Below are 12,500 nucleotides of genomic sequence, written 5' to 3'. Positions count from 1 at the left end.
TTTCTTGGTTGCTCTTATCAAGGTAGGACTCTTACTTATTTTCTTGGTTGCTCTTATCAAGGTAGGACTCTTACTTATTTTCTTGGTTGCTCTTATCAAGGTAGGACTCTTACTTATTTTCTTGGTTGCTCTTATCAAGGTAGGACTCTTACTTATTTTCTTGGTTGCTCCTATCAAGGTAGGACTCTTACTTATTTTCTTGGTTGCTCCTATCAAGGTAGGACTCTTACTTATTTTCTTGGTTGCTCCTATCAAGGTAGGACTCTTACTTATTTTCTTGGTTGCTCTTATCAAGGTAGGACTCTTACTTATTTTCTTGGTTGCTCCTATCAAGGTAGGACTCTTACTTATTTTCTTGGTTGCTCCTATCAAGGTAGGACTCTTACTTATTTTCTTGGTTGCTCCTATCAAGGTAGGACTCTTACTTATTTTCTTGGTTGCTCCTTTCAAGGTAGGACTCTTACTTATTTTCTTGGTTGCTCCTTTCAAGGTAGGACTCTTACTTATTTTCTTGGTTGCTCCTATCAAGGTAGGACTCTTACTTATTTTCTTGGTTGCTCCTATCAAGGTAGGACTCTTACTTATTTTCTTGGTTGCTCCTATCAAGGTAGGACTCTTACTTATTTTCTTGGTTGCTCTTATCAAGGTAGGACTCTTACTTATTTTCTTGGTTGCTCCTATCAAGGTAGGACTCTTACTTATTTTCTTGGTTGCTCCTATCAAGGTAGGACTCTTACTTATTTTCTTGGTTGCTCCTATCAAGGTAGGACTCTTACTTATTTTCTTGGTTGCTCCTATCAAGGTAGGACTCTTACTTATTTTCTTGGTTGCTCCTATCAAGGTAGGACTCTTACTTATTTTCTTGGTTGCTCCTATCAAGGTAGGACTCTTACTTATTTTCTTGGTTGCTCCTATCAAGGTAGGACTCTTACTTATTTTCTTGGTTGCTCCTATCAAGGTAGGACTCTTACTTATTTTCTTGGTTGCTCCTATCAAGGTAGGACTCTTACTTATTTTCTTGGTTGCTCCTATCAAGGTAGGACTCTTACTTATTTTCTTGGTTGCTCCTATCAAGGTAGGACTCTTACTTATTTTCTTGGTTGCTCCTATCAAGGTAGGACTCTTACTTATTTTCTTGGTTGCTCCTATCAAGGTAGGACTCTTACTTATTTTCTTGGTTGCTCCTATCAAGGTAGGACTCTTACTTATTTTCTTGGTTGCTCCTATCAAGGTAGGACTCTTACTTATTTTCTTGGTTGCTCTTATCAAGGTAGGACTCTTACTTATTTTCTTGGTTGCTCCTATCAAGGTAGGACTCTTACTTATTTTCTTGGTTGCTCCTATCAAGGTAGGACTCTTACTTATTTTCTTGGTTGCTCTTATCAAGGTAGGACTCTTACTTATTTTCTTGGTTGCTCCTATCAAGGTAGGACTCTTACTTATTTTCTTGGTTGCTCCTATCAAGGTAGGACTCTTACTTATTTTCTTGGTTGCTCCTATCAAGGTAGGACTCTTACTTATTTTCTTGGTTGCTCCTATCAAGGTAGGACTCTTACTTATTTTCTTGGTTGCTCCTATCAAGGTAGGACTCTTACTTATTTTCTTGGTTGCTCCTATCAAGGTAGGACTCTTACTTATTTTCTTGGTTGCTCTTATCAAGGTAGGACTCTTACTTATTTTCTTGGTTGCTCCTATCAAGGTAGGACTCTTACTTATTTTCTTGGTTGCTCCTATCAAGGTAGGACTCTTACTTATTTTCTTGGTTGCTCCTATCAAGGTAGGACTCTTACTTATTTTCTTGGTTGCTCCTATCAAGGTAGGACTCTTACTTATTTTCTTGGTTGCTCCTATCAAGGTAGGACTCTTACTTATTTTCTTGGTTGCTCTTATCAAGGTAGGACTCTTACTTATTTTCTTGGTTGCTCCTATCAAGGTAGGACTCTTACTTATTTTCTTGGTTGCTCTTATCAAGGTAGGACTCTTACTTATTTTCTTGGTTGCTCCTATCAAGGTAGGACTCTTACTTATTTTCTTGGTTGCTCTTATCAAGGTAGGACTCTTACTTATTTTCTTGGTTGCTCCTATCAAGGTAGGACTCTTACTTATTTTCTTGGTTGCTCCTATCAAGGTAGGACTCTTACTTATTTTCTTGGTTGCTCCTATCAAGGTAGGACTCTTACTTATTTTCTTGGTTGCTCCTATCAAGGTAGGACTCTTACTTATTTTCTTGGTTGCTCCTATCAAGGTAGGACTCTTACTTATTTTCTTGGTTGCTCCTATCAAGGTAGGACTCTTACTTATTTTCTTGGTTGCTCCTATCAAGGTAGGACTCTTACTTATTTTCTTGGTTGCTCCTATCAAGGTAGGACTCTTACTTATTTTCTTGGTTGCTCCTATCAAGGTAGGACTCTTACTTATTTTCTTGGTTGCTCCTATCAAGGTAGGACTCTTACTTATTTTCTTGGTTGCTCCTATCAAGGTAGGACTCTTACTTATTTTCTTGGTTGCTCCTATCAAGGTAGGACTCTTACTTATTTTCTTGGTTGCTCCTATCAAGGTAGGACTCTTACTTATTTTCTTGGTTGCTCCTATCAAGGTAGGACTCTTACTTATTTTCTTGGTTGCTCTTATCAAGGTAGGACTCTTACTTATTTTCTTGGTTGCTCCTATCAAGGTAGGACTCTTACTTATTTTCTTGGTTGCTCCTATCAAGGTAGGACTCTTACTTATTTTCTTGGTTGCTCCTATCAAGGTAGGACTCTTACTTATTTTCTTGGTTGCTCCTATCAAGGTAGGACTCTTACTTATTTTCTTGGTTGCTCCTTTCAAGGTAGGACTCTTACTTATTTTCTTGGTTGCTCCTATCAAGGTAGGACTCTTACTTATTTTCTTGGTTGCTCTTATCAAGGTAGGACTCTTACTTATTTTCTTGGTTGCTCCTATCAAGGTAGGACTCTTACTTATTTTCTTGGTTGCTCTTATCAAGGTAGGACTCTTACTTATTTTCTTGGTTGCTCCTATCAAGGTAGGACTCTTACTTATTTTCTTGGTTGCTCCTATCAAGGTAGGACTCTTACTTATTTTCTTGGTTGCTCCTATCAAGGTAGGACTCTTACTTATTTTCTTGGTTGCTCCTATCAAGGTAGGACTCTTACTTATTTTCTTGGTTGCTCCTATCAAGGTAGGACTCTTACTTATTTTCTTGGTTGCTCCTATCAAGGTAGGACTCTTACTTATTTTCTTGGTTGCTCCTATCAAGGTAGGACTCTTACTTATTTTCTTGGTTGCTCCTATCAAGGTAGGACTCTTACTTATTTTCTTGGTTGCTCCTATCAAGGTAGGACTCTTACTTATTTTCTTGGTTGCTCCTATCAAGGTAGGACTCTTACTTATTTTCTTGGTTGCTCCTATCAAGGTAGGACTCTTACTTATTTTCTTGGTTGCTCCTATCAAGGTAGGACTCTTACTTATTTTCTTGGTTGCTCCTATCAAGGTAGGACTCTTACTTATTTTCTTGGTTGCTCCTATCAAGGTAGGACTCTTACTTATTTTCTTGGTTGCTCCTATCAAGGTAGGACTCTTACTTATTTTCTTGGTTGCTCCTATCAAGGTAGGACTCTTACTTATTTTCTTGGTTGCTCCTATCAGGGTAGGACTCTTACTTATTTTCTTGGTTGCTCCTATCAAGGTAGGACTCTTACTTATTTTCTTGGTTGCTCCTATCAAGGTAGGACTCTTACTTATTTTCTTGGTTGCTCCTATCAAGGTAGGACTCTTACTTATTTTCTTGGTTGCTCCTATCAAGGTAGGACTCTTACTTATTTTCTTGGTTGCTCCTATCAAGGTAGGACTCTTACTTATTTTCTTGGTTGCTCCTATCAAGGTAGGACTCTTACTTATTTTCTTGGTTGCTCCTATCAAGGTAGGACTCTTACTTATTTTCTTGGTTGCTCCTATCAAGGTAGGACTCTTACTTATTTTCTTGGTTGCTCCTATCAAGGTAGGACTCTTACTTATTTTCTTGGTTGCTCCTATCAAGGTAGGACTCTTACTTATTTTCTTGGTTGCTCCTATCAAGGTAGGACTCTTACTTATTTTCTTGGTTGCTCTTATCAAGGTAGGACTCTTACTTATTTTCTTGGTTGCTCCTATCAAGGTAGGACTCTTACTTATTTTCTTGGTTGCTCCTATCAAGGTAGGACTCTTACTTATTTTCTTGGTTGCTCCTATCAAGGTAGGACTCTTACTTATTTTCTTGGTTGCTCCTATCAAGGTAGGACTCTTACTTATTTTCTTGGTTGCTCCTATCAAGGTAGGACTCTTACTTATTTTCTTGGTTGCTCCTATCAAGGTAGGACTCTTACTTATTTTCTTGGTTGCTCCTATCAAGGTAGGACTCTTACTTATTTTCTTGGTTGCTCCTATCAAGGTAGGACTCTTACTTATTTTCTTGGTTGCTCCTATCAAGGTAGGACTCTTACTTATTTTCTTGGTTGCTCCTATCAAGGTAGGACTCTTACTTATTTTCTTGGTTGCTCCTATCAAGGTAGGACTCTTACTTATTTTCTTGGTTGCTCCTATCAAGGTAGGACTCTTACTTATTTTCTTGGTTGCTCCTATCAAGGTAGGACTCTTACTTATTTTCTTGGTTGCTCCTATCAAGGTAGGACTCTTACTTATTTTCTTGGTTGCTCCTATCAAGGTAGGACTCTTACTTATTTTCTTGGTTGCTCCTATCAAGGTGGGACTCTTACTTATTTTCTTGGTTGCTCCTATCAAGGTAGGACTCTTACTTATTTTCTTGGTTGCTCCTATCAAGGTAGGACTCTTACTTATTTTCTTGGTTGCTCCTATCAAGGTAGGACTCTTACTTATTTTCTTGGTTGCTCCTATCAAGGTGGGACTCTTACTTATTTTCTTGGTTGCTCCTATCAAGGTAGGACTCTTACTTATTTTCTTGGTTGCTCCTATCAAGGTGGGACTCTTACTTATTTTCTTGGTTGCTCCTATCAAGGTAGGACTCTTACTTATTTTCTTGGTTGCTCCTATCAAGGTAGGACTCTTACTTATTTTCTTGGTTGCTCCTATCAAGGTAGGACTCTTACTTATTTTCTTGGTTGCTCCTATCAAGGTAGGACTCTTACTTATTTTCTTGGTTGCTCCTATCAAGGTGGGACTCTTACTTATTTTCTTGGTTGCTCCTATCAAGGTAGGACTCTTACTTATTTTCTTGGTTGCTCCTATCAAGGTAGGACTCTTACTTATTTTCTTGGTTGCTCCTATCAAGGTAGGACTCTTACTTATTTTCTTGGTTGCTCCTATCAAGGTAGGACTCTTACTTATTTTCTTGGTTGCTCCTATCAAGGTAGGACTCTTACTTATTTTCTTGGTTGCTCCTATCAAGGTAGGACTCTTACTTATTTTCTTGGTTGCTCCTATCAAGGTGGGACTCTTACTTATTTTCTTGGTTGCTCCTATCAAGGTAGGACTCTTACTTATTTTCTTGGTTGCTCCTATCAAGGTAGGACTCTTACTTATTTTCTTGGTTGCTCCTATCAAGGTAGGACTCTTACTTATTTTCTTGGTTGCTCCTATCAAGGTAGGACTCTTACTTATTTTCTTGGTTGCTCCTATCAAGGTAGGACTCTTACTTATTTTCTTGGTTGCTCCTATCAAGGTAGGACTCTTACTTATTTTCTTGGTTGCTCCTATCAAGGTGGGACTCTTACTTATTTTCTTGGTTGCTCCTATCAAGGTAGGACTCTTACTTATTTTCTTGGTTGCTCCTATCAAGGTAGGACTCTTACTTATTTTCTTGGTTGCTCCTATCAAGGTAGGACTCTTACTTATTTTCTTGGTTGCTCCTATCAAGGTAGGACTCTTACTTATTTTCTTGGTTGCTCCTATCAAGGTAGGACTCTTACTTATTTTCTTGGTTGCTCTTATCAAGGTAGGACTCTTACTTATTTTCTTGGTTGCTCCTATCAAGGTAGGACTCTTACTTATTTTCTTGGTTGCTCCTATCAAGGTAGGACTCTTACTTATTTTCTTGGTTGCTCCTATCAAGGTAGGACTCTTACTTATTTTCTTGGTTGCTCCTATCAAGGTAGGACTCTTACTTATTTTCTTGGTTGCTCCTATCAAGGTAGGACTCTTACTTATTTTCTTGGTTGCTCCTATCAAGGTAGGACTCTTACTTATTTTCTTGGTTGCTCCTATCAAGGTAGGACTCTTACTTATTTTCTTGGTTGCTCCTATCAAGGTAGGACTCTTACTTATTTTCTTGGTTGCTCTTATCAAGGTAGGACTCTTACTTATTTTCTTGGTTGCTCCTATCAAGGTAGGACTCTTACTTATTTTCTTGGTTGCTCTTATCAAGGTAGGACTCTTACTTATTTTCTTGGTTGCTCCTATCAAGGTAGGACTCTTACTTATTTTCTTGGTTGCTCCTATCAAGGTAGGACTCTTACTTATTTTCTTGGTTGCTCCTATCAAGGTAGGACTCTTACTTATTTTCTTGGTTGCTCCTATCAAGGTAGGACTCTTACTTATTTTCTTGGTTGCTCCTATCAAGGTAGGACTCTTACTTATTTTCTTGGTTGCTCCTATCAAGGTAGGACTCTTACTTATTTTCTTGGTTGCTCCTATCAAGGTAGGACTCTTACTTATTTTCTTGGTTGCTCCTATCAAGGTAGGACTCTTACTTATTTTCTTGGTTGCTCCTATCAAGGTAGGACTCTTACTTATTTTCTTGGTTGCTCTTATCAAGGTAGGACTCTTACTTATTTTCTTGGTTGCTCCTATCAAGGTAGGACTCTTACTTATTTTCTTGGTTGCTCCTATCAAGGTAGGACTCTTACTTATTTTCTTGGTTGCTCCTATCAAGGTAGGACTCTTACTTATTTTCTTGGTTGCTCCTATCAAGGTAGGACTCTTACTTATTTTCTTGGTTGCTCCTATCAAGGTAGGACTCTTACTTATTTTCTTGGTTGCTCCTATCAAGGTAGGACTCTTACTTATTTTCTTGGTTGCTCTTATCAAGGTAGGACTCTTACTTATTTTCTTGGTTGCTCCTATCAAGGTAGGACTCTTACTTATTTTCTTGGTTGCTCCTATCAAGGTAGGACTCTTACTTATTTTCTTGGTTGCTCCTATCAAGGTAGGACTCTTACTTATTTTCTTGGTTGCTCCTATCAAGGTAGGACTCTTACTTATTTTCTTGGTTGCTCCTATCAAGGTAGGACTCTTACTTATTTTCTTGGTTGCTCCTATCAAGGTAGGACTCTTACTTATTTTCTTGGTTGCTCCTATCAAGGTAGGACTCTTACTTATTTTCTTGGTTGCTCCTATCAAGGTAGGACTCTTACTTATTTTCTTGGTTGCTCCTATCAAGGTGGGACTCTTACTTATTTTCTTGGTTGCTCCTATCAAGGTAGGACTCTTACTTATTTTCTTGGTTGCTCCTATCAAGGTAGGACTCTTACTTATTTTCTTGGTTGCTCTTATCAAGGTAGGACTCTTACTTATTTTCTTGGTTGCTCCTATCAAGGTAGGACTCTTACTTATTTTCTTGGTTGCTCCTATCAAGGTGGGACTCTTACTTATTTTCTTGGTTGCTCCTATCAAGGTAGGACTCTTACTTATTTTCTTGGTTGCTCCTATCAAGGTAGGACTCTTACTTATTTTCTTGGTTGCTCTTATCAAGGTAGGACTCTTACTTATTTTCTTGGTTGCTCCTATCAAGGTAGGACTCTTACTTATTTTCTTGGTTGCTCCTATCAAGGTAGGACTCTTACTTATTTTCTTGGTTGCTCCTATCAAGGTAGGACTCTTACTTATTTTCTTGGTTGCTCTTATCAAGGTAGGACTCTTACTTATTTTCTTGGTTGCTCCTATCAAGGTAGGACTCTTACTTATTTTCTTGGTCGCTCTTATCAAGGTAGGACTCTTACTGATTTTCTTGGTTGCTCCTATGAAAGTAGGACTCTTACTTATTTTCTTGGTTGCTCCTATCAAGGTAGGACTCTTACTTATTTTCTTGGTTGCTCCTATCAAGGTAGGACTCTTACTTATTTTCTTGGTTGCTCCTATCAAGGTAGGACTCTTACTGATTTTCTTGGTCGCTGGGGGAGATCCTCTCAAGGTAGGACTCTTACTTATTTTCTTGGTTACTTGCTGTAAGTTCTAGCAAGCGCCAACCTGGAGGCCCATCTGACTTCTGTTTCAATTGCTAGGAACTGAACTTTCGTATGTCGGTGGTCGTCCGGTATTGAATATAAGGTCATCTAATTTTCTCTTAAAGGCGTTTACAGTGCGCTGAATTAACTTTCGGCGCAATAGTGAACAGCTATTATGAAACATTATGAAACATTAATTCTACTTTCTCCGTAAAAGTGAGTTTTTTTTTTTGCATTTATCCCAGTACAAAAGCGCGGTCTTCCCTGTCGATTTCTCTCGAATTTACTGCCAGATTTTCAAGTGATATTCCATACATATCTGAAGAAGTAGATTTCCCTCAATCCTTCTAAAGAGATCATCCTGAAATTCGTTTTTAGTCTTTCTCGTGTTGTCAAATCTTCATATGAAAATTCTTTGAATCTATCTCTTCTAATTGTATTCTATACTTGGCACCGATTTTCAAATCTAAGGAATCCCTAATGTTTTCATGGTGATCATAGACCTGGATCTCTTGCCTGAGAAGTCCAGATCATCCGTCCATCCGGAACTTTTCTTTTGAAAACTGTTTAATTCTGTGTGATAACTGAAGCTCATGGTACTACAAATATTTTTCCCTCAACCCCCTTTCTCCCGCAGCATGATAGTTGTTGGGCTCAGATTTCCAGTTGGATTATGCCTTAAAATCTGAAATCTATCAGTATTGAATTACCAATCGGTTAGCTTTACCCAATTGCAAATGGCATGCCTGTTCTCTGTTTGTCTTCTATGCCTAATAAAGTTGGTTGATCGTGAACTTATCCTCAGATCCTCAATTGGCGTTACTTTAGTATTCAGTACCTTTATCGATGTACCCAGTCATAATTAGGTACACCAGAGGTCCGAAAAATGCTTGTGACAGTTGATTCATTTGAGAAAAATATCTTTGTTATATATATATATATATATATATATATATATATATATATATATATATATATATATATAAGAAATATATATTATATTATATATATATTTTTGTCCATCCACCTACCTTTCTACTGATTTCATCTCTGTCTGTTCTGTTTCGAACTGTTATCTGACGTGTGTGCTTCGCTGAGCTGCCTGTGAGATAAATGAGAGGGGTTAATGAAATTAAATATGTCAAATTATGTACGTTCAAGTCTGATTTTTTTGTTCTTTTACTTTATCATTACGACATATCTAACATGTAAAGGTCTGCATCTTATGATCTTTTCAACTTATTGTTATTATTACTATCATGTAGATTCCATTTTCTATTATCGTTATATGAAATCAAATTAAACTGAAACAGAATCACTTCCCTCTTATTACAATTGATTTACGTATATCCATTCCCTTCCATTTACAGGTCCGTTACTACGGCACAGGGGGGCATCTGAATCCCCACGTTGACGTCTTCGCCAAACACCTCAACTCGACGGTTAGGACAGACACTTGTTTATTAGAGAGAATTTAATGTTTCAGACACTGTGTATCTCACTATTTGTTAGAGAGAACGTGATGTTTCGGACACTGTTTACGTGACTGGTTCTTTGAGAAAATTTGAGGTTTCGGTCACTAATTGCATAATCTTTTATTACTATAATCTAGTGTTTAGAAAAATTGGTATGCAATTCTTTTTTTATGTTTGAGACTATTCAGAATTTTATCAACGTTTACCCGATATTTCGAGTTCTGAAAACTGTTTCGTACGTTTTACTAGCTGTTCTTAAAAGAACAGCTAGTAAAACGTACGACATTATAATTTCTATTACAATTTCTGTTGTAGTGTGACGGTAATCCATTCTGCTCTCTGTCTGGGGATCGCATGGCCACCTTTATGTTATACGTAGGTATATTGAAAATAACAATAACCAATCGTTTATTATCCTAGATGTGCTGGTTCTGTAATTACCGACGGAAATATTTGAAAACTATAACATCTCACGTTATGAGTGTATACATACACCAACATACACAACCATATATTAGTTTCAAAATACCTCTCGCAGCTGAACGACGTAGAAGCTGGCGGAAATACAGCCTTTTACAACAATGACGTGGCCATAACACCGAAAGCTGGCACGGGTGTCTTCTGGTACAATCTGAAGAGGAACGGCGAGTACGACCGCAGAATGGACCACGGAGGGTGCCCGGTTCTGCTGGGTTCCAAATGGGGTAAGTGAACCGAAACTGAAACTTTAGAGTGTTGGTGATTCGAGATGTTTCAGAGTCTTCAAACCGATACGTCTTTTAGATAAATTCTTAGGGTATACAGATTCACGAATCCATGATAGTTGACTTTCATTTTATATTTTTTGTATTTCAAATTTGGAATTCTTTTAACTTATTTATTTTTAACATCCGAACTTTGTATCCCCCGCAGTCGCTGTGAAGTGGATGCGCGAGAATTTAAACTTCCTTCGGCGCCCGTGCTCGACTAACCCGGAAGAATAATGATCGGAGCCTCGCCTGTTTCATTTGTAGATTTACCTGTAACATTTCATGTATTCATCTACTTTTGATTAACAGGTTTCGTATTGAGAAATGAGAATTGTTACGAATTCGCTGTGTATATTTGGTTACCGTGTGCTGATTTGTTCATTAGTCTTTATTTCTATATATTATGTTTTACGGTTAACTTTACATTCTAACTTTCCATAACAGTTTTTGAAATATACGGCAAATACATTTTCGTGACAATTATGTGACAAGCTTTCGTGCATTTTTTTTTCATAAAAATGGTAGTATATATATATATATATATATATATATATATATATATATATATATGTATATATATATATATGTATATATATATTATATATATATTATATATATATATTATATATATTATATATGTATTATATATATTATATATATATATATATATGTATATATATATATATATATATATATATATATATATGTATATATATATATTTTTTTTTTTTTTTTTTTTTTTTTTTTTTTTTTTTAATCAGTGAAAGAAAAGGTAGGAACAGTGTTATTTTCCAAACAGGAGCATCCATAACTCCAGTGCCCTTAGAATTTCATTTTTTTCTGTTCTAGGGATAAGACCACTCAAGCTGTGGCGGTAGCATGGCCTCTCATGTTACAATACTTCATTCCAGAGGCATTATTTTAAAAGTGTCAGATATCAGATGAAAAACTAACTTCCAGACGATTAATTACACTGTAGTTTATTCTGCGACTTTTAACTCATTTTGTAATATATTGTAATATATTGCCCTCTATGGGAGGGCAATATATCTTAGGCCAGTTAACTAATGGTAAGAGGATAGAAGCAAATAAAAGAGGAATTTATTAACTTCCCTTAGGATAAATGAATGTAATCCATTACTTCATTATTTCCAAGAAAAGGAAGTTTCATTTTGCATTTTCATTATCAAACTGGGACTTTGTCTCATCCAACAATACACCCCTGTTAAAGTAGAACAGATAACATCTGTGTGCGTGTGTGCGTGCGTGCGTGCGTGTGTGCGTGCGTGCGTGCGTGCGTGCGTGCGTGCGTGCGTGCGTGCGTGCGTGCGTGCGTGCGTGCGTGCGTGCGTGTGTGTGTGTGTGTGTGTGTGTGTGTGTGTGTGTGTGTGTGTGTGTGTGTGTGTGTGTGTGTGTGTGCACGGGAACATACCCACTTCCCACTTGCACAACCATTGTTACAAAAGAAGTGTACTTCATAACGTTTGAAGTTATCAGAATTCATTTGACCTGTACAACAGAGCTTTCAAATATTAATAAACTTTATCTCATAACAACAAACTTGAGAATATTTTAGAAAAGTACATTTAACTGCAAACATTTTCTATCTCCCAGGAAATGGTATACACATCTGTATACCTCTATAACTTTCCTTTCTATTATAAAACATTTAGTGATGACCTGTCTTTCATACTTGTTCAGTTGTCTGTTTCTTTCCATGAAATGTAGGAATAATTTTCGTTCAAATTCTTATAAACACACATATAAGACTTTCATTTGTTGCTTTACCTGCTTATGTTTAATCAACTACAAATATCCAAAACTCATTTGCACAACTACCTTGTAACTATCACAATTTTGAAAGCTCTGTAGTAGAATCTTATTATATATCCTCACATCTTATATACTTGTTTCAATCAAACATCTATCAAAAGTCAAAAGTTAGTTGCATGAAATAAAAAATACTCTGTTTCTCTCTTAATCATTATCATAGTAGTTACTTTCTTCCTACTCAGAACTTTAGTAATTATTTAATTAAGTTTAGTCTATCTACCATCCTTTACCTTTCACTCAGGTAAAATGCTTGAAATATCTTCAAG

The 12,500-nt window shown here is 36.9% G+C and overlaps 1 protein-coding gene across 1 annotated transcript in view; it reads left to right on the top strand.

The window, feature by feature from the left end:
* LOC113811504 (prolyl 4-hydroxylase subunit alpha-3) overlaps positions 1 to 10,917 on the top strand; it is a gene marked incomplete at its 5' end in the record, with an annotated part of 16,760 nt that extends 5,843 nt beyond the window's left edge. The window contains 4 exon segments of the mRNA XM_070143545.1: positions 9,548 to 9,619; positions 9,968 to 10,027; positions 10,191 to 10,356; positions 10,565 to 10,917. Of these exon segments, the coding sequence (XP_069999646.1) occupies positions 9,548 to 9,619; positions 9,968 to 10,027; positions 10,191 to 10,356; positions 10,565 to 10,635 (369 nt within the window).
* Between the last annotated feature and the right edge of the window lie 1,583 nt (positions 10,918 to 12,500).

This window comes from Penaeus vannamei, chromosome 30, assembly GCF_042767895.1.
Source record: "Penaeus vannamei isolate JL-2024 chromosome 30, ASM4276789v1, whole genome shotgun sequence".
In the NCBI taxonomy this organism is placed as follows: Eukaryota; Metazoa; Arthropoda; class Malacostraca; order Decapoda; family Penaeidae; genus Penaeus; species Penaeus vannamei.
The sequence above is the reverse complement of the archived record's forward strand: the minus strand, read 5'-3'. Positions and strand labels throughout refer to the sequence as shown.